The sequence below is a fragment of the Lithobates pipiens genome, unplaced genomic scaffold, assembly GCF_037356315.1.
Source record: "Lithobates pipiens isolate NorthernLeopardFrog02 unplaced genomic scaffold, aLitPip1_a1.2 Scaffold_8, whole genome shotgun sequence".
NCBI classification, from domain to species: domain Eukaryota; kingdom Metazoa; phylum Chordata; class Amphibia; order Anura; family Ranidae; genus Lithobates; species Lithobates pipiens.
Genome location: NW_027507903.1, coordinates 174,033,841 through 174,055,893, shown reverse-complemented (window position 1 = coordinate 174,055,893; position 22,053 = coordinate 174,033,841). Strand labels below are relative to the sequence as shown.

The 22,053-nt window shown below is 39.7% G+C and overlaps 1 protein-coding gene across 8 annotated transcripts in view; it reads left to right on the top strand.

Moving 5' to 3' along the window:
* The window catches only part of SRPK2 (SRSF protein kinase 2), a 267,215-nt gene that overhangs the window by 236,030 nt on the left and 9,132 nt on the right, over positions 1-22,053 (top strand). For 3 of the 8 annotated variants that reach the window (XM_077473857.1, XM_077473856.1, XM_077473860.1), the window contains 3 exons: positions 5,045-5,114; positions 15,897-15,989; positions 16,394-16,486. In XM_077473857.1, coding sequence (XP_077329983.1) covers positions 5,045-5,114; positions 15,897-15,989; positions 16,394-16,486 — 256 coding nt within the window. The remainder of the gene's footprint in view (positions 1-5,044; positions 5,115-15,896; positions 15,990-16,393; positions 16,487-22,053) is intronic. The other 5 variants (XM_077473859.1, XM_077473863.1, XM_077473858.1 and 2 more) reach the window with 3 other exon arrangements.

The window sequence follows — 22,053 nt, the reverse complement described above, 5'->3', positions numbered from 1 at the left end:
GACACTGGAATTTCACTCTTACCACTGAATGTGTTTGGCATGATATATCTGTGAACACAAATAATGAATTTCTTGTTCGCATTTGATGTTTAATGTCGGTAACTGTTTAATGTTCTATTAAGTTCCCGTCCTCTAGTATTTCATATATATATATATATATATATATATATATATATATATATATATATATATATATATATATATATATATATATAATTATATTATATTATATTTTTTGGGATTCTTATGAATTCGATATAATATTTTTATTTTTTATGGGAATTTTAGGCAATACTTCCACTTTTTTCTAATCTTGTAATCAGGTAATCCGTTTCCACCACCCATGATTCACAACAAGGCTTGGTTGCCTGGGATTGTATTTATAGTGATGAGTCAGTGCGTCGCCTGTTCCCCATGACTAAGTCATTCTTTGACAAAACGTAAGTCGGGAGGCAGATGTGCTGACGTCATCGCGATGTAGCGTATGTGTAGATGGGTGTGTGCAAGCCGGCCGGCATTTTTTATGAGCAATTTATCTTTTATGCAAATGTAAGTGCAATTTTTTGTCTTTAAATTAACGTTTAATGGATTCACAATATGGTGAGATTCTTATAATTTTCCTGGGACCGTGATCGTTGTCTGTTGGTCTATCTATCGAGTTGTGATCTCCTGGCTTGTCTTCAGCGTACTCGCAGTGAATTGCTGCTGCCGTTAGTCTGATGTCTGGAAGCTGATCAAATATACAGGCTTGATATTGCTTGCCTTTTTGGTAAGCGCCTATTTTGTGTGGTGGCGGCTCACTAATATCTGTGTGTTTTTGGGGTTTTTTTGTCTGCACAAGAGGAGCCGTTTATTGATTTTCATTCACTTCACTGAACTGTTTTTTTGTTTTTGTTTTTTCTCAATTATTTTTATTTTTTGAAGTTTTGATGTTTATCACTTATTATTCATTATCTAATATTCATTTATTATTTAAAATTTTGATATCCATATGGGTTTATCAGTTGGTGTGATTAACTATAATTTGTCACTGCACTTAGAATTTAATGTATTTGCGCAGCTTTTTCCTACTGTAGAAATGTCACTGGCAGGGAAGTAGTTAACACTAGAGGCGATCAAGGGGTTAAATGTGTTCCCTCATTGTGTTCTAACTGGGGATAGGACTGAGTAGGAGAAGAGACATATTGCTGTTTCTACTTCTACTAGGAACAAACACATAAATCCCATGCTGGCTGATTGCTACTGCCGGCTACTTGCAATGGGTGTGCGCCCTCTGGAAGCCCTTCAAGGAAACCCCATTCAGGGTTTTCAGGCAGGGGTGCCATTCTGCCACCATAAATAGATGTGAGCTGGTTGGGAACTGGTTAAGTGGTTGATTCTGTCAGAAGATCAGTCTCTATAAACTCAGTGCCTACAAATGGAGAGCAACTGAACATTTTCAGAGCTATACCTGCAAAGGGGACCAGCCTGAAGTGATCTAGCAGGACTTAATTTTCTGACTAAAGTTCCACTTTAAGTGGATAATACAACACACATTAAAAATGAATACTTTAATTAACACCGCAAGACATTTGTACACGCTAAGAAACAACACTGTATTCACACATGGAGTACATACAAGTATCTGAAATACATTGTCATTCGCAGAGGAATTCCTGAGTCTAGTGTTTAAGGCAATATTAAATCCAAAAACACAAATATATTGCAACCTACCAATCCAAGACTATGTAAACCCAACATTTCATATTCCCGATATGTGCCTGCTTGTACCATGTACTTATATGAAAAGGTATCCTGTTCTCCCTGTATTGCTTCCTTTTGTGTGAAATCCCTGGTGTTCCTGCCGGTCCCTTTGCTTTTCTATTAAAAAAAATGACTGCACTAGGCACAGCATGTTTAATTCTCTAGCTGTGCTGGAAACTCAGTATGCTATCCTTCAGTGATCAGACTTCTGCTAACACTCTCCTGCACGGCCTTTCACTGGGAAGTTCAGTGCGCTGCTGTTTCACTTCCCCCAGCTCTTATGCAGCTAAGAACAGAGGGTATATAATCGCTTATAAGAAAAAAAGGTGTATATATGATTTGTCTGTCCACAAATGTTTTGCCTTTCATTTCTTTTTTAAACTGAGTGGCTTGTTTTACAAGCTGAGGATTTACAATCACTTTAAATTTGTTGGCTGTATTATATTTTAGACTTTTTTTTTTTTCTTTCTTTCACTTGGTGATCTGGCCAATAACACACTTCCTGTCTTGGCGAAAATTGGGGAAAGGGAAGGGGGAAACAGGACTTTAAATGACGCCATGACCTGGTAAGGTTATGTGCCTCCATCCCTAACTATATGAACATATTAAAATTGGGCGCAAGAGGGTGGGACTTTGAGTGAGACACATGGTTGAAATTAGTACAATGGTGGAAATTTAAAGATTGTTCCGTAAATAACATGGTTACAAACATAATTCCCATATACATACAGAATAGAAATACGCACTAATCGCAGCGTCAATTCCTTAAACAGCGGTAACTGGTAATAACATAATTAAAAATGAGTAACATTATAGTCCACCATATGTCAAACATTAAAATCCGTTAAAGCTGTAGTACAATGGTATGCGGCAGTTGTTAGCTCAACGCGTTTCATGGCTTGGTGCCGCTCTTCAGGAGAAAGCACATAATGTATCTGCAGATAGGAGATAAACAACTAGATAAATACCCTTGTATCAATAAAGGGGTAGGATGAAAATCGAAGCCCCCCTCCCCCCCCCATAAATCACTTACAAGTATATATGAAGCTCTAGGCAAGGAGCACAGACCACCGAAAGGCATCAGTGTCGGGAGCTGAGGAGGCTTGTTCAACGACACCCATCACAGGCACGCAGAGGACTCCTAAAATGAACATGTGAAAATGGGAGTAGAAGGTGAATAGGCCAGTAAATGCAGTTCAAATTATCTGCGAATAAGGGTGGGAGGACTGTGTAGTGAGACTAGTGTATGCGAGGAGGGGGAAACACGTTGAGCTAAGAACTGCCGTGTACCATTGTACTACAGTTTTAACAGATTTTATTGTTTATATAATCCTGTTATAACACCATGTTACAGGGAAGTCATAGGCCACGCTGATGTTACCTTGTATTACTCTTGTACTTAATTTGACATATGGACTCTGTAATACCATTTTTAATCATGTTATTACCATTTTAAGGAATTGTCACTACGATTAGTGCGTATTTCTATTTTGTATGTACCGTATTTATCGACATATAACACACACCCCAAGTTTCCGAAGGAATTTAAAAGAAAAGAAAAAAACTTTTAGGAGGGAAGTTTAAGGGAAAAAACTTGCATTTAAATTCCCATTAATGCAGCCTTGTCAGTGTCATTTGCAGCCTTGCATTGCAGCTTTGTCAGTCATTTGCAGCCTTGCATTGCAGCTTTGTCAGTCATTTGCAGCCTTCCATTGCTGCCTTGTCAGTCATTTGCAGCCTTGTCAGTCATTTGCAGCCTTGTCAGTCATTTGCAGCCTTGTCAGTCATCTGCAGCCTTGTCAGTCATCTGCAGCCTGGTCAGTCATCTGCAGCCTGGTCAGTCATCTGCAGCCTGGTCAGTCATCTGCAGCCTTGTCAGTGTCTTTGCTATTTAAAAATGGCGCCGCTGAGATACAGAGCGGATGTCCTGTGTATCTTGGCGGCACTTGGTAGCTCTCGCCCGTTCTCGGCGGATTTCGGCTATTTTTGGGCGTTCTCAGCTATTTTCGGCTGAAAGCCGCAGAGAAGGTTAGGAACTGCGGGGGATCGGCGTATAACACGCACCCACGATTTTGAGGGGAAAAAAGTGCGTGTTATACGCCGATATAAGTATATAGGAGTTATATTTGTAACCATGTTATTTACAGGATAATAATCTTTCATTTTCTATCATTGTATTCATTTCAGCCATGTGCCTCGCTCAAAGTCCCACTCTTTAGCTCCCAATTTTAATATGTTCATATAGTTAGGGATGAAGACACATGACCTTACCAGGCCATGGCCTCATTTAAAGTCCCAATGTTTTCCCCTCCTCTTTCCCCAATTTTCACTTCAATAGGGATGGAAGCATGTGTTTGCAATTAACTGGCTTTATTTATTCAACTTATTCTGCGTCCTATTGTCAACCTTCCATGCTTTACTTCTTTAAAATTTGTGTTAGTTATTACACTGTTTTCCATTCCTTTGGTGATCTACTTTATCATTTAGGTATTATACTGTGTGGTTGTGCAGCTGGTGGCTCCCAATTTTAATAACTTCCTGTCTTGGGGTGGCTATACTCTAGATGAAGGAGCAACAGAGACCTCTTTGGATAGCAGCATTGTCAACCTGTGGAGAGGGTAGTGTTAGATGTACTAGCAGATTTAGATGAATTTGAATAACCAAGTAAAGCTGAAATCAAGCCAACACCTTTTAAGCAGTTACAGTAATAATTCCCCTTTGAGATAAAGGTTTTACATAAATGAAAGGGGCCATTACAATGGCCAGCTATAAGTGTTAAATCATTTGTCTCAACCCTCTAACTGGCACTTTTGCTGAACAGCTTGATATGTTAAAGGAAGTTAATAAATAACAGATTTGCTTGCCCAGATCACAAAGAAAACTAACCGCAGTCACCACATCTAAGCATTGGTAAGCTGCAACATAATATATTTTTGTTTGAAGGGTTAATACTGTTCTAACTCTGCATATGGAAGAGGTAGGCCTTGCAGCTACATCTATCAAATTCAAGAAAAACTGGGTTTAAGTAGTAAGCACCACAGAGGACACAGTGACAGACACCCTGGGAGGTGGAGTGTGAGACTAGGACTGGGTCAGACTAGACTAGGTCAGACAAAAGTGTGCCTACTGCACTGCCCTTCAATGAAAATTCAGAAGCATTTTTCCACCAAAGACTTTCCAAAGTCTGAAGCAGGTGGGACAGAAAAGAATGAGGTTAGAGTTTTGATTTAAAGAGGTGTACATCTGTGTGTTTTTTTTTTTTTTTTTAACTTTAAAACTTTGTTGTTTTTACCCCACACAGGCATTTGAGCTTGCAACTGGTGACTATTTATTTGAACCACATTCTGGAGAAGATTATTCCAGAGATGAAGGTGCGTATTTCTCACATTGGAAAGCAATTAGTTAGAATTACACATACACATCTTTTTACAATGGTGATGGGTTTTACTCCTTTTTTCCTGATTAACGCTGCTATTATCTTTTTTTTTTTTTACTTCAATAAACTTGGAGCCATTTAGCAAAATGTCAGCAATTCAGTCCAGTCTATCAAGGTCACAGTCCTTTGATCATAATCAGTAGTGCTACAGTGAGTTTATGTGGCCATACGTGGAGAGAAATTCGATCCATGTGTGGCCAATGTGGTTTAGCAGAAGTCGATCTACTGATCAACTTCTGTTCAGCCTCCCTGTTGGCATTTTCTAACTCGATCAGTGCTGTAGGCTATAGACTTCAGACCAGTCTATTCTGACGGTGAGGGAGTTTCCATGCTGTCAGAGTACAATGACACAGCAGAGAGGATTCCCACATCCATATCGAGTGTGTGGATGGGGCAATTGGGTCAGTTTTTTCTATTCAACCTGCTGGCTGAATGAAAAAAACTGACCCATGTATGGCCAACCCACGGATGCGAATATATGGGTTACTAGAGGGCTTTTTAGATCGGTATTGGCTTAATTCAGATTTCCTTTCTCTCTTTGTGGTCATCCCAAGTTTATTTTGCATTCCACGATGTGCAGATCACAATAATGCTCCCTTGTTTTGGCTGCATAGGCCAAATATTGCAATAGTTTAGACTGCCTAATATAGCATAAATGCAGCAGGACCCTTGCCATAATGGTAACGTGAACGTCCTAAATTTTATATAGTTAGACTGCTAATATCTAATGTGGTTACTAGGGGACAGGCACACGCTGATCTCTCTCTGCCCTTGTTGAAATATAGAACACTATCTTTGATCCTGAAAGAGCTCAAAGCTGAGAACATTCAGGTTCAACTAGAGATAAGAGACTGCCACTTTTAGGAGAGCTGTGATAATTGTTATAAGTGACTGAAAAGACATTAGGATTGTTTTCACACTCCAAGCAGGACACTGCAGTGAACTGGGGTCCGTAATATTAATGGCACTAGTATGAAGGAGTTCATTATTGCACCCAAAGATTCTCTATCCTTTCAGAGTAATACTCAATAATATACAGGCAACTTTTGCATACTGAATTACCTGCACCAGTGTCATACATTTACACCATTCACTGAATGCTTGAAATGTTAAAGCTTTGAAATGTAAATTTAAAATGAGCATGTGTTCTAACGGAGAAGCAAGGCTTCTATGTAAAAGGAGGCCAGGTGTATGATGGCACCAGTTGTTACCCTAGAGCCACTAATCAAATTCATTATTTTAGATTCTGGGTTAAACTTGAGCCCAAATATTTGCAGTGGGATAGTCCTTTTGTCCATGTTTCCATTCAGAAGACCCTTAGGAGGGACCTCAGCAGGAGGAGAATTCTGTGTCATTGTCTAAATTACCACCAATTGTAAGAGGGTTTCAAGTGTTTACTCCCATGTATATATTTTTTTTCATGTACATTCAGTTGCCTTATTTTTATCAGCATGAATATGTCTGAAAGGGAAGCACAGAGTTTCTTATATCTGTTAAACTGATTTATAAACTTTTATATATGGGATCTTTCACCAGATTTTCCTGTGCATTATAAGAAACCCTACATGGATGGGTATATTTTAGTCGCTGCTGATTATCAATGTGCAGTAATATTTTCAACAGTTAGGGCTCAGTGCCTATGTAAAGAATAAATGTAGCTTCTTTTCACATTGTTCTTTTTGTCAGCTATCACCATATTTGGTTGGGCAACCATTAAATGCAACCTGAGTTTGCAAAACATCATTGTGGGTTGTTTCTGACGTTTTTCTGAGAGCCAATGCCAACTAGTTTGTCTATTCTTGTCTGATTAATTGATGATAAAAGAGTTTACCTTACTCGATCAAACTGGGATTCGCTATACAGCTATACATATATTGTATCAGCCATCCTTTCATCAATCTAATTTGTTCACAAAATCGGAAGGGGGATCTTTGTAGTGTCTAAATATACTTATTTGAAGTTTTCCTGCATACATATAGTGATGGGTCATAGAGGCAGAGAGTACCCATGTTAGCAGAGTAGAGCACTAAGCAATGGCATGCAACCGGGCTTTATGAAGATGCCTGAGAGAAGTACTGCTTGCCCTAAACAGCCAGTAAGATCATCTTTCTTTCTTCAGTACTCTAAAGCCACATTCAGATTGGTTGATGCTGGGTAATAAATGCTCTCAGAGAATTCTTCTTTTAGCTGTTTCCATAAATTTGCTCATCCTAGCAGTTTAGGTGGGAGCTTTGACATCAAGTTTTTCCATCTTTTTCTAGTAGGAAGTAGAATTTCTCAGTTTGACTATTGCGAGAGGCATGATATTTAGTAAAGTGCCCATGGTTCACCAGTAATATTCATTTATTAGCCTTCTTTATTATGTGTGTTCTCTGCTCACACTTGCCTCTAGTATTACTTCATCATACTTGATTAACAGTATGTTTGTTTTAAGCACACTCTATCTGTATCCAAAACTTCTCATCTTTTTCATACAGTACCAGACTCAGAGTTTGATTCATAGACCACACATTGTATGCCGCTTCCTTCAGGTAATTTCACACTGGAAAAAGCTTGAGTGGGTCTGCCCCCTATTCTACCTCCTTCAAACGACACTGATAACTGCCTTAAAGGCTCAGTAGCAGGTTCTGGATTGATAACCCTCCTGCACACATTGGGAACTGTACCCTGACCCCCTGGTAGTGGGGCTGACCTGTAATGTTTACTTCAGGCACTGCATCCTGTGCTTGGTGCACACCTTGGTATGTGGTACAATGTGCGTTACCTAGCTGCAGGGTGCTGTACAGGCATTATGGCACCCAGACCCTTACTACCCCTCTCAGGATATGCACACCGTGATGGGTAAAGCATGGACAGGACCAGCACATTGGACAAGTTAAGCTAGGGTCTCCCTGTATCCTTATACATGCTGGTTTCTGGCGATACATAGATTGATGACTCTGGTGTACGGTACATTCCTTTTTCCCAGTATATTCTACAGTGCCATGCACACAAGCGGTTTACAAGCCACAGATGTAGGGGGATTTATACTATTTATTTACCTGATTTTATTTTCTCACTTTTGGCCTTATAAGAAACCGAGTTTTAACTTTTACCTATTCCAGCTTGGTGGTCTTTTTCTAAGACTACCAGAAGTTTTTTTTCTGGCTGCTGACACCGTGCTCATGGACTTCCTAACTGCACACTTCCAGCCACCATTTTCTGCCAAGAATGCAAGCTGATCATTTGATCCAGTGGTCTTTTTTAGGACTGACAGAAGTTTCTTTCTGGCTGCTGATGCAGGGCTTATGGGCTTCCTAACTGTGCATTTTCAGCCGCTATGTTCTGCCAAGAATGCAAGCTGATCATCTGCCACGCCACCTGTTGCTGATTTCCTCTTGGACACAGTCACTGGAACTCAGTCAATGACTGGGTTGACTTGATTCATTTAGACCTGACGCACGCAACCTTCCTGATTTACATCCATTCCACGAGTACCACGCAGGGGAAGACCCTCATCTTGAAAGGAAGGATTGCAGGCACAGGGGCGCAGAAACACAGGGCACAGGCAAGTTTGCCTCAAGCTCTGGGGAAACTTTTGAAGTGGTTGGAAACCTCAGACATGAAATCTGGAAAAAAGCACATAATTCCATAGTGTTTACTTGTCCCTCTCCAAAGCACTAAGTCTTACTTCTTTCTCCAGTACTCTGACTCCAGCTTCTGTAAAGGCACGCATCACACTATGTGTTTGACCAAGGCAGAATTTACTGCCACTGTGTCTTTTCTTTTCCAGAAGCTTTTGCCAATTCTGGAATCTGAGGGGTCTATCATACACAAGCACTCCTCTGCCCCTTTCCTCCCTCTGATTATACTTGAACAGACGTGGTTGAAGGTTTTTCACCACCACCGTTCATGGAACTTCCTTACCTACCCTCTCTATATGCTATCTACAGTGGATTAAATGAGGCAGCATGTACTATTCTCCGGATAGATATGTCTAATGCTGCTTAGCCACCACATAATGAAAAAATGCATAAAAAGAAGGTATTTGCTTGAAAGCCCCTTTCTAGCCTGACTCCAGTAAGTTGGCCCTTTATGCTATGACTGGTCAAGCTCGGAGGGGTTATTCTACTTGCCTAACAACTTTAAAGCCGCGTTTTCATACATAAGCTGAAAGTGTAAGTCCAGTCAAATCCTAACTATACTTAATGTGGCTGTAAAGGCAGAAGTTTTTTTTTAATCTTAATACATTATGCATTAAGATTTAAAGCATTTTGTGTGCAGCAGCCCCCCTAATACCTGAGCCCCATCTCTATCCAGCTTTGTTCACAAGTGCCTCGGCTGTCCGGGACACTCTGGTAATTGGCTGAGACACAGCAGCATCGCCATTGGCTCCTCCTGCTGCTGTGAATCAAACTCAGCCAATCAGAAGAAGGGGCGGGGCCAAACCACAGCTACATGGATACACAGAGCTGCAGCTAGGTTTGAGTGCCCCCATAACAAGCTGCTGTCTGTGTGGGCACACAACAGGAGGGAGGGGCCAGGAAATCCAACCAGGGACCTGAGAAGAGGAGGATCCAGGCTGCCCTGTGCAAAACCACTGCACAGAGCAGGTAAGTGTAACATGTTTGTTATTTTAAGTAACCTGTCCCCACCCCCTTTCTAAGCCTGTTGTAACTGCTCTGTAAAGGAAATATGTCTATACTTGCCTATGGTAAGGGCACTCAAGGCCTCTTGATCAGCTCTCATCGCCGACTTCAGTGTAGAGGAGGGACAACCAACAATGGATGCCCAGTAGTAAGCCTATGAGTGACATTACCACATAGCTGTTGGCAATCTTGCCTCCTAATTTAAGCCAGCTGCTGGAGAGATCCTGTGACTGGACCTGTGGCGTGCCCTCAGTATAGGCAAGTATGTGCATCTTTCCTCTACAGGGTTGTTAGAACAGGCTTAGAATGGAGGTGGGACCAATTTTACATATATTGGGTTTTGACTGAAGGTCTACTTTAACAAAAGTGGACTGGGACATTTTAGCACTAACTGACTAATCTACCATCTTCAATTGAAGATACCCCTTCCTTTAGAGATTTTCTAGGCGCTTGGAGACTCTTCTGAGAACCTCCTTTGAGTTGGCTGTCCCTACCCTACAGCCAGTCATAGCTGCCTTAGTTGTTAACCGAAACTATGGCTAAATCATCTGCAGAAATCCAAATTGAACTTTCCCCTACTATAGATGATCCTCCTCTTTCTTCTAAGGTGGAGTTATGCTACTATAAGTGCTTTCCCTTAGCTCTGTGTAGACACCATGGAGAATATATTTCAGACTTCCATGTCTTTGCTTTCTGTGCACGTGTGCAGAACTTTGTGGCTCAAAGCCTATGAAAGTAATTCAACAGAAGGTTCCTTCTGCACTTTCCTTTAAATGCCCAACTATTTTTGTTGGCAGTGCCCATGATGAATATACATTGAGATGGCTACTGATGGGAAAGGGGTTAAGACCCCATTATATGAGATCACAATTACCTTTGGAATGTATCTCCCCTACCTTATGTTATAGATCTGTTCACCCTTGTCAGGAATCATTGAATAGTGTGGGTCCTTTTTGTCCCAGCAAACTTCCTCCTTTAACCCCCAATATAACTACCAAAAAGCCTGTGCCAGTGGCGAAGGGATAGCCTCTGAAACTTTTTCGCTTATACTGTTTTTTGGTAGAGATGCTCTCTCTCTCTCTCTCTCTCTCTCTCTCTCTCTCTCTCTCTCTCTCTCTCTCTCGATCGATCGATCGATCGATCGATCTCGAACAATATTTCCCTAACCTTGCTTGACCTTATAGGCAGTTAAGGAATTTTATCTCCTATATGGGAAACCCTGTCTCTTGAAAGTTGCACTTGCAATGAAGCCTGGCTTGACTTTCTGCATCCAGACTCAAACATGGTTTCTGACCTAGCACCTTTCTACCTTCTCATTAGGCCTTGAGAGATTAAAAAAAGGCTTACAGGCCAGTACTTCTTTTGTATTACAAGATTCTTTCTTTCTTGTGAAGTGTGGTGAGTTATATCCCCTCCCCCCTTCCCATTTACACTTTCTTGTGACCCTCTCACTAACCAGAGTACAATTTTTCCTTCACCTTGCTTATTGAAGTTATGGCATTTGTTTTTATAAACACTTGAATAGCTATGAAGAGTCTTGAGAGCCGTTCTTTATACTCCTTTTTGGTGGAGCCTATCCCCTTGCAAGATTTTTTTCCCATGATCCACTCTTTTATAGGTGTCTAAGTATATTCTGAACACCTACCTTCACCACATCGCTTGGATTCAATCTGATAACAAATTATGCCATTTTGCAAACAACAAGGGTGCGGTCATTGTGCTTAGATCCCTGGTTAATATTTCCCTTGATTGAGCAGTTCAGTTCCTTTACCTGGAGCCTACTACTCCAATGCGCCAATATGGTGTCCGCCCTCAAGACTTGTGCACTCTTGTGCATATCCCTACTTATTTTGCTCTCTCAACTAGAGGTGACTATCATAAATTTCTTTCTTTAGCCCTTCCCCTTACTGTTTCCAAGGGTTCTTCGATGGTCAACTTTCCTCCGCATGTACGGTTGCAGCTTAGGCACTTGACAGTGTTGATCAGCTTTTTTGCTAGCTTGTGGCTGTGTGAGAGGCTTGCCAGGAGAATACCTAATATCCCCAGTTACAGGATATCCCTGCATTGGCATTTCACATCCCTATGACACCCCCCCCCCCCCCCAGGCCCTGCACTATGCCCTCTTTCTAAAGGCTTCCCGAATTCCCTGCATACAAGTTGGATCTTCCTGTTTGGCAAGCCCCCTCCCCCGCTCAGCTTTCTCCACCTAGTGATCTGTTCCGAAGTTTTAATTGTTCATCATCTTGCTTACTGTGTACGACTCATAACCTATTCTGCTTTTATATATCCTCTCCATATCTTCTTAGCCCTTATACAACCAGGGCACTTTATGCTGATAATGGATTCTTCATGGTTTCCTGTTGGGGACTCCTGCAAGGTCTTGCAGTATAGGGAAGTAAAGGGGTTCCCCTTCTGTTGGTTCGTTTTACTTGCGTATCCCCCGGTCTTTTATTCGCAGCAGTATTGTTTCTGTAACATTCTCCTTTTCTCTAAGGGTAGCTTAGAAGCCTGATCTCCTTTTCTTCCCTGCAGTTCCTTTAACTTGGTAGTTTCCCAGCAAATTTCACCCAGGGGATAGGGCTCAGGCAGTACATTAATGGCTGCATGCCCATGCATCCCTTGTAACCTGCGCCCTTTTCTCTTGTTTTTTCAGGGAGGTCCCTCTTGGGGCTTCCTCCCTCAGTTTCACCCCAGGTGTTTTTTTTTTTTTAAACAGTCTGACAGTGAGTGGGCTTATATGGCTAATACACTACCGTGCACAATAATGCTTTCAGAAATGGAGATAATGGTTTATTTTTATCAATTAACAAAATGGAAAGTAAATGAGCAGAAGAGAGATCCAAATCAAATCAATACTTGGTGTGACCACCCTTAGTTTTCAAAACAGCATCAATTCTTTTAGGTATACTTGCACACAGATTTTAAAGGCACTCAGCGGGTAGGTTGGTAGTTGGAGAACTAATCACAGATCTTCTGTGGCTGTAGGCTTCCTTAAATCCTTCTGTCTCTTCATGCAATCCCAGACAGATGCAGTTATGTTGAGATCAGGGCTCTGTGGGAGCCAACCCATCACTTGCAGGACTACTCCTTTATACTGAAGATGGTTCTTGACCTCCAGAAAATGTACCCCCCTTCCTGACCAGTTTTTTCACGGCACTGCTTTACTGTAACTGACAATTGCGCAGTCGTGTGACGTTGTACCCAAATACAATTTATGTCCCTTTTTATTTCCCTGAAAATAGAGCTTCCTTTTGGTGGTATTTGATCACCTCTGCGTTCTTTCTATTTTTTGCACTATAAGAAAAAAGACCAACAATTTTGAAAAAGAATATATATTTTTTTTTACTTTCTGTTATAAAACATATCCAATGACATTTTTTTTAATTTCTTCTTCAATTTAGGCCAATATGTATTCTACTACATATTTTTGGCAAAAAAAAATCTCAAGCGTATATTGATTGGTTTCAGCAAAAGTTATAGTGTTAACAAACTAGGGGGCATTTCAATTATTATTATTATTATTATTTTTTTACTAGTAATAGTAGACTTATATCGGGGCAGACAATTTGGACACTAATACTTTTGATGCTTTTTGTGGACCAGTGACATCTATACAGTGATCAGTTCTATAAAATATGTACGATTACTGTACTAATGACACTGGCTGGGAAGGGGTTAACATCAGGGGTGATCAAAGGGTAAATGTGTTCCTAGACAGTGCTTGTGTACTGTGGGGATGGTGCTTCTACTAAGGGAAGGCATAGGGTAGGCTTTGCTGAAACACAGGATCAATGCCTCCCCCTATTGACAGAACGGCGATCTGCCTTGTTTACATAGGCTGTTCTGCCTGTGTATAAACAATCCAGTCCAGAGCACCTGCTGCCATTTTTCTGCACCCCAGCTATATTTTTACGCTTAGCCTTATTTCCACATCTGAGATGTGGCTTTTTGAGGGGTCGTTCATCTGCTGCATTAAGTTTCCTTAGCCAACCACACTGTCTATGGTCCTCAACATTGCTCTTTTCTTTGTGCTTCTTCAAAAGAGCTTGAACAGCACATCTTGAAACCCCAGTCTGCTTTCAAATCTTTGCCTGGGAGAGACCTTGCTGATGCAGTATAATTTGCTTGTGTTGTGTTGCTGTGCACAGTCTTGAAATGGTGTATGACCTGTGACATGAAATGGTCTTCCACAACCTCACCTTTAGTAAAAGAGTTTGGCTGTTTCACACCCGGTTTTAAGCCTCCTACACAGCGGTTTCGTTTTCAGTTAATGACTGTTTTTCAACCCACATATGAAATTGATGATCATTATCAACCTGCTTGGTATAATTAGTTAATCCTACACCTGACTCTAATCCTATGAATTCCCTGACTTTGTGCAAGTGTAAGAATGGATGCTGATTTGAAGCTGAAGGGTAGTCACACCAAATCTTGATTTGGATATTCCTTTTGTTCGCTCACTTTTCATTTTGTATATTGGTAAATATATTATATATATATTGGTATATGTATTTTTCAAAGCATTCTTACTTTACAGCATTTCTTCAAACCTACCTAAAATGTTTGCACAGTACTGTACACAAGGGGGTGGACCAAGTATCGATTTTGCCAGTGTCCAATCACCTGATAACTGCATATAACTCATACTCTATGAATCAATTTAATTTCATTTTGGATAGAGTAGATGGGTAGATTTTCATTTTTCAGTCTAGTAGACGCAACAGGAATTGAGAAAGTCTATCCAAAGTTAGTGAAATGTTCCAGTTGTTTCTGGAAAAAGTGTTCCCATTGGAAGGTTTCTCTTCTATTTATGTTCTAATGACAATTAAAAATGTTGGCTTTTTCCAGCACTTTCAGCCCCAGATTGGCACCAAGATCACCAGAACTGTTATGCCCTTTGGAAAATTTCCCCTCTGTTACTGTTCTGGTGGGGTTTTTTTTCCATAATGGTAAACAAGACAAATAGGGTAAATATTCTTAACAGGGGCAGACGGCAATAACAACCTGACATTCTAATCATGTCCACGCTAGCCAAAAAACAATAGTTTTGCCTTTAGTTCTACTTTAACATTAAAGATGTCCAAACCAATATATGATCTATGGTGTTTTTAGCCTAAAACTCTACTTTTTTTTAATTTGGTGATGGAAATAAGCATTTTAACTTCCCAGTTCTACAGAAAGAATAATAGAAAAGAAGCTGCATATTTTGAAAGTCCTCATGATATAATCTCAACTTGTTTATTTCTTCTTATAATCAAGAGTGAAGTGGATGGAAATTGTTCAGCAAGCTCATTTTATTTCATAATGTCACTCAGACGACATTAAATCTCTGTAAGACATGCATTTGTTTGAAAGCTGCCGGCTGAGCTCCAGTAGTATGTAGTCACAAGAACCCATTAAACAGCTCGCATGTAGGTGTGATTTGCCAGTCATTAGATACAATTAGTCTATGTGCTGAGCTAATCATTTATTCAGCAGAAAATCACTTAGATGGGCCAACATGCTTTTGGTATTAAAAATTAAGTCATCTGTCAATTGCTTCTCTCTAGGGTGTGAATCAATACAGATATTTGTGCTTTTTAATAAGTGAGGTGATATAGTGTGCAGGTCTGTTGATCTTAAAGGTCTGCAGGACCATATGAAAAGATAAAGCTAGTATGGAGTGATTGTGATAGATCTAAGGTATTTAATTTGTTTTCTTTGGAATTTGCAAATCACACTTATACATGAGGTCCACCTCATGTTACTAATTCAATTTTCGAGCTGGTAATTGTACACATGATTTTGTGTCTGGATTTTGACAGACTATATTAAAGGACTAATTATTCCTAACTGGCGTACCAAGGCTGTTCTACTCTTTGTCTGAATCTATTCATTCTCATGCTTTATTGCTTGTTGATTTATTCCACAACATAAACGCTGGTCATAAATTTTACTAATGGAGTCTGTTCTGCTGGGCCTTGTCTGCATGGGTTTGCCCCATAATTGGTTTTGAGTTTTATTTTAATTAATTCTATTTCCCTCCTCTTCTTATCTCATTCTGTTCTTTTTTTTTCTCACCCCTTCACTCCTTTTTCTCTCCTCCATAGACCACATAGCACACATCATTGAGCTTCTAGGCAATATCCCAAGACACTTTGCTCTGTCTGGAAAATATTCTCGGGAATTCTTCAATCGCAGAGGTAGTACCTCTTCCTTACAGAAGGCATTGTGATGTAGACAGAATGAATCTTCACACTGTATCCCCACCACCCCCCCGACACTTCAAATTTATTTTATTTTTTTGGGTCATTGAACCATTTTCCATGGCTCTTTGGAAATGCACCAATCTCAGTGCATTTTAAACACTTTTTTTTTTTTTTTTTTTAAAGTTTAAACTTTTCTGCTAAAAGATTTGACAACAGATGGTATTGGGTTGGCTAATCTGTTGCTGTGGTAACACCACCATCAAATTTGTGTATATGGTAAAGCTTCAGAAATGAGTCGGAGATTTGTTCTGTCTGCACCGTGCCCTCTTTCTAAATGTATAAAATGTACTGATTGAGTTGTATGTTTCTGTTTTGCTGGCAATGTTCTCCAAACACAGATCACATAGCATTGATCACTGAACTGCTGGGAAAAATCCCTCGAAAATTTGCTGTGTTGGGGAAATATTCCAAGGATTTTTTCACCAAAAAAGGTAACTGTTTCTGAACCACAAAACTGCTTCTTTCTATGTAGGTGGGGGTCAATGGTAACATTTAATATATTTACTTAATTTTGTTCAGTTTTATGAAAATTGATTGAGTTGCCCCCCTTTATAGTAACCCAGGCAGATTGCAACTTTAGTAGAATGCCATTATTTGTTATAGGATCAAATACTTTTAGGTAGAATCGGGTGAGCACATTTTTCATTCAGTAAAAGCCAAGGAACCTATCCTTAAAATACACAACAAAATCACCCATAGTATTTAATTTTCATGCACTGTGATATACTTCATGCAATTAATTCAACTCTACTAAGATACAGCACACTACACTAACCTTATATGTTGATAGTAGACACCCTCTGCTGTTTACAGACCATGTTGCTAACTTCTGTGTTGGCTCCCCAGGAACTCCAAGAAGCGCTATGCAAATTTTGACTTCTAAACAGCCTGCCCTCTTACGGTTGCTGAGAAATCATAACCCTGAAAACTGCATTTAAAAAAACTCGTTCTGTGCAGATATGCAGACTTGCCTTTTGAAATACTATTTTTTTTATAGGTTAATAGTTAAATAACAGCACAGTTTAGAGTCCCACTGATGACATGGAGTGCAGTATTAAACATTAGGTGGGTGGCGGTCAGTCATACACTTGGTAGTTTATGAAGGAAGAGGGAGGCTTCAGTTACTTAGTAATCTACAGAGTATGGTTTCAGTAGGGAGTGGGACTATTAAGTAATCGGATCTGATACCGATGAGTGTAGTGGAAGCATTTTTCTGTTTGCTGTGTCAATACATAAGGTTTGAATAAAGGATTTCCAGTTGTCAAACATTTTTGAACCTCCATTTTTTTTTATGTATAGAGACCTACCACCCATTCCCTGTGAAATATGGAAGTTAACTTTTCTATAAATGTAATAGAAGGGATCAGAATAATCCATTTATGCAAAATTGTATTTTTTGCCATAAGAGAGATAATGGTGAGTGGATGCTTAGGCTGAAAGTGTCCACACTGGAGATACCTGCATGGTATAAAACGTTTTGGGAAGGCTACCATTTTAATTTAACTGACTGTGTTCATATATGACATAGTGAGAGTTTTTTTTTTTAGTGAGCGTAATAGAGAGCATTTATTGATCCTGTATAAATATGGGGTTTTTAGGGATTGATGCACCAAGATAAGATATTTTGTCTTTACACCAGATAAAGGGATAAGGATTTATCAAAGGAGCCTTGGTACATTTGGTTGGATAAAGTGCCTTTGGTTTGTGCAAATTAACAGAATAACCAGAAATTTGAAGTATCCCAGGGATGGAAGTATTCAGGATTGAATATGTATATAATAGGTTTCTGCAAAAGCTGTAATTTTATTGGTCTTGTGACCTATAGGTATGCCCTGAAAAGTGGTTTGTAATTCTAGGAGTCCTGTAAAGGGATCCAGTGTATTGAAGAAGATTGGGAAAAAGGTGGCAGCCTTGCCTTTGGACATTGTATGGGAGGGGAGACCTAGATATTAATTATTAGCCTTGTGTTGGGATTATTAGAAATGTCTAGGGTGGTGAGAATATTGTTGCTTTTCTTGGACCATGGCCATGATAGAAGCTCATGCACACAGATAAGTGTGCTTGTTACAAAGGAAGCCCAGTTGGAAGGGAGTGAATTGCATGCGGTGTAGGTTTGCATGTGATCTGGCATGATTTAGTCTAGTTATAAATTTTGTTAACTAGTGAGTATAGGACAGTAAGCTTGGATGTGTTTAGGGTTTTCCCTAGTTTCAAAATAAGGGCTGCATGAGCTTCATTTAATTCATGGTATGGAACATTATGGTTAAGAATAGAGTTTTATAAAGGTTTGTAATTACAGGGACACTTCTATGGGTAAAGGTTCAATAGCCTGTTGGACCCCCATCGTAGTGATTGGGAAGTTTAAGTTGTTTGCCCTGGTCTGGGGTAGGTTTGTGTAATCTAGTTTGATCAATTAACTGCTGCTGTAAAGGCAAATGTGAGGACTGAGCTGTGCAGAGATGAGAAAAAAAATGTTGTTCGCAGGTTGAGAATATAGAGTTAGTACATGTAGGTGCTGGTTTGTAGTCTCAGGTCTGTTAACATAAGAATGTGATGTTTTGAACCGTGAGGTCAGTCAATTTGGCAAGGAGGGGGATATTTTTTTTTCCCCCACCTAGAAAATGTATTGCTAGTATATAAAGTCGTTTTTGTTTTGTAAGCGAAGCTACAAAAGCATTTAAGAAAATTGCTGCTTTCTGACATTATTTTTTCAAATCAAGCAAGTTTTCCAATAAATGCTGTTTGAACAATAGCTTTTAAATAGGAGCATTGTTGATAAGCTTCCTTATAAACTAAGAGACAAGTAGGGAACTTCTGAGTGGAGGGACTAAATATGAGCAGTCATAGTTTGGAAAGATGTGATGGGAAGTCATCAGAGAGAAAAAAAATGTCCTAAAGAAGTAAAATGTACTTTAGGAAAAAGGAATCTATTAGAAAACCATCTATTCTAGAAAAGTTGTGGGGACTTTGGAATAGCACGTGTAGTCATGTTTGGTTGTATGGAGTAGTCTCCAGACATCGACCAATGAAGCTTTGTTTAAATGGCATTGCAAGCTCTAGTTGGAGGTAGAGTGTATAGTGCTGGATGGGTTGGAGTGATTAATTTGACGGGTTTAGCGTAATTCAGTACTGTACATTACAGTCAGTGATTAGAGGTGTAGGCAGCTAGAAGCAAAGTAAATATACATATACAAACATGTGACGCTGGCAAGCACATAGGCTCTGCCCAGTGTGCAAGGATGTTCAAGCGTGATGCTGGCATAGGCGAATCCCCTGAATATGTGCCTTCACGCAGTCCTCAAGGTGCCCCAACAGGTCATGTTTTCAGGATTTTTCTCAGAAAAAACAGCTGTGGTAATTGCTAGGGCAGTGAAACTGATCAAATCACCTATGCAAAATAATGGAAAGCCTGAAAACATGACCTGTTGGGGCACCTTGAGGGCTGGAGTTGAAAAATACTGGGATAGAGCCTTCTTCAATAGCCCAACATCTGCACGTGGGAGAAAGCAGTGTTGCAGGGGAATTTGCAGTTAGTGCGAGGTTGTGCATAGCCCAGCTAAAACACAGCCATCTTCTGTGCCCCAACAGTCCTTGAATAACTATTTATTTTTATTTTTTTGTCAAAATTATGCAGATAAGGAGCATTGACTTGCCTCTAATGTCATGAGCTCTGTGGGTTTTTTTTTTTTTTTACAAGATGGTGATTCCAAAAGTCAGAGACCGTTAATCAACTAGCATTTTCAGAAGGCTTGCAAATTACAAGGTGGAGATATGTTAGTGGTTGAAAACCCTTATAATCAGCTAGAGAAGTGACTAGCACCAGGTGATACACAAAGATGAAACAAATCCTTTTACACAAGTTGTACCTGTTTATTTACAGCCCTTTCTTTACAGCGTTCCTAAACACACATTTTACACAGTATCTCTCAGCTCTGGAAAGCAGGGGGCAGGGATCTGAAGTATCACACTGCAGAGCTCAGTGAAGACAGCTCTGAGTTCTGATTGGAGGGAAGGGACACGCACCCTCCTCACAAAAGGGTAACATGCAAAGCTGTGGCTGTCGGTAATAGGCAGTATGCTGGTGCTCTCCTCCCTCCTCACCAATTATCCCTTGGAGATGGGAAAAGCTGTCAGAAGTGACTCGGATATTTGAGGAATGAGCAGAGCGAAATCACACGCTGTGCTTTTAATAGAGACTAATTGACAGTATAGAAGGATAATCGTTAAGGATATGTTAAGGGAAAGGATGCCCTCGTCCCTATCATGAATGTACGAAACAAAACCTAAGTGTTATTTTTAGGGGCATGAAAATATACACATATAAAATGAATAACAAACTTTATTATACATGTTAAAGATTCTTTAAAAGGATAACCAGTGTGGTCATTTAGCATGTTACACACAGAAACCACAATTCTGTCATCATTTGCAGCATAAAAATAGAAATACCCAAAGCGTTTCAAAATATTCATTTTTGTTATCTTCTTCAGGGCTAAGTAGTTATCAGGTATAGTTATCCTTCTGGTGGGTGTAGCTCATTCTATGAGAAACCGTATCATTATTTTGAAATTGAGAAGGAAGGTTTTGCCATTGTCCATTTAAATGAAATGACCACTTTATATTGTGTTCAATAATGAGACTGTCTAAATGAGCCCAACATGGAAACTGTAGTTGGAAAGTTCCAGGAATGGTTGGAGGGAGAAGGATTACTCTATTTAACCTCCTGAATATTTGCACAAGATGTCTGTCATTTCCTGGTCATTTGTGTGAGCAGTCTAGAGCACAGCAAGGCTTTGTAGTTGAAGAGGAACTGCAGTCTGCTCACATAATTTGTAATAAAAACATCTTTGCCTTTCTGAAGCTTCCCTCCAACCACTTTGCATATTATTTTTATATATATATATATATATATATATATATATATATATATATACTGTGATTCTGTACTTTCCAAATATGCTGCAGAAATCTCCTTCCACTGTCTGGCTGCATCCCTTTTAACTATGACAGCTGAAGCTGCTGCCTGTTCACTTCCTAGATTTACACAGACGCAAACCTTCAACTCTGCAGCTCTCATTTGCCCTCTTATGGCTCATCCTCCTCCCTTCCTGGCAAACTCTCACAAGATTAAGAGAGTGCTGTACATGATGTCATAACCCTAGTCTAAGAAAGAGACAAGACCAGACAAGAGGAAGTGGGCTGTATAAAGTATTTACTGGCAGAAACCAAAATGTTTTACTATCCAAAGTTAAAACAACAAGGGTAGAAGATTTAATAGATGGAAAGTTGAAAAAATGACTGAAGGTTCACTTTAAATAGAGTAATTTTATACGTGTATATTTTGATGCCTCAAAAATCCCACTTGGAGTGTTTGGTTTTCGTACAGTATAGAAGGATGTGCTTTGTTCATATTTCATGTCTGAGATTTACAGCCACTTTAAAGTTTGCAACTGCAATCTGCTGACATTGGATGATGCCTACTATATCAATACATAAGGTTAGTGTGATGTAAATTCATTCTGATTTTCTCAGAGTCGCTTGGACTTTTGCAGTGACAAATATCCTAATGTAATTTTTGCTTACCCAGGAGTTCATAATCTAGATTTAAAGCATTTCCTATGAAGGTCGATGATCTTCTCTTTTAATTTATAAGGAAAAGTGTTTGTGCTTGGCATCAATTTATTTGTTCACTTTAATTTACTTACCCACACATGTAGACCAGCTGCATCTTACTGGTTGATATTCTTCTGTACAGTATTTATATTTGAGGTCCAGAGCGCAAGCATTTATGCTAGATTCTTCCATTGCCGGTCTGCTTCCTGCCCCAACACACTTAATGATATCCTTTTAATCATTCTTTGCTGTTGTTGGGACATGCCTGCAAACTACAAAGAAGCTAGAAAAGATGTAAACCTATAATTTTGCCCTGTTCTGTTATTTAGCCAAAATGACAGTGTGCTGTTATCTTTGTTTTAGTTGAACAGAACAGTACACAAGA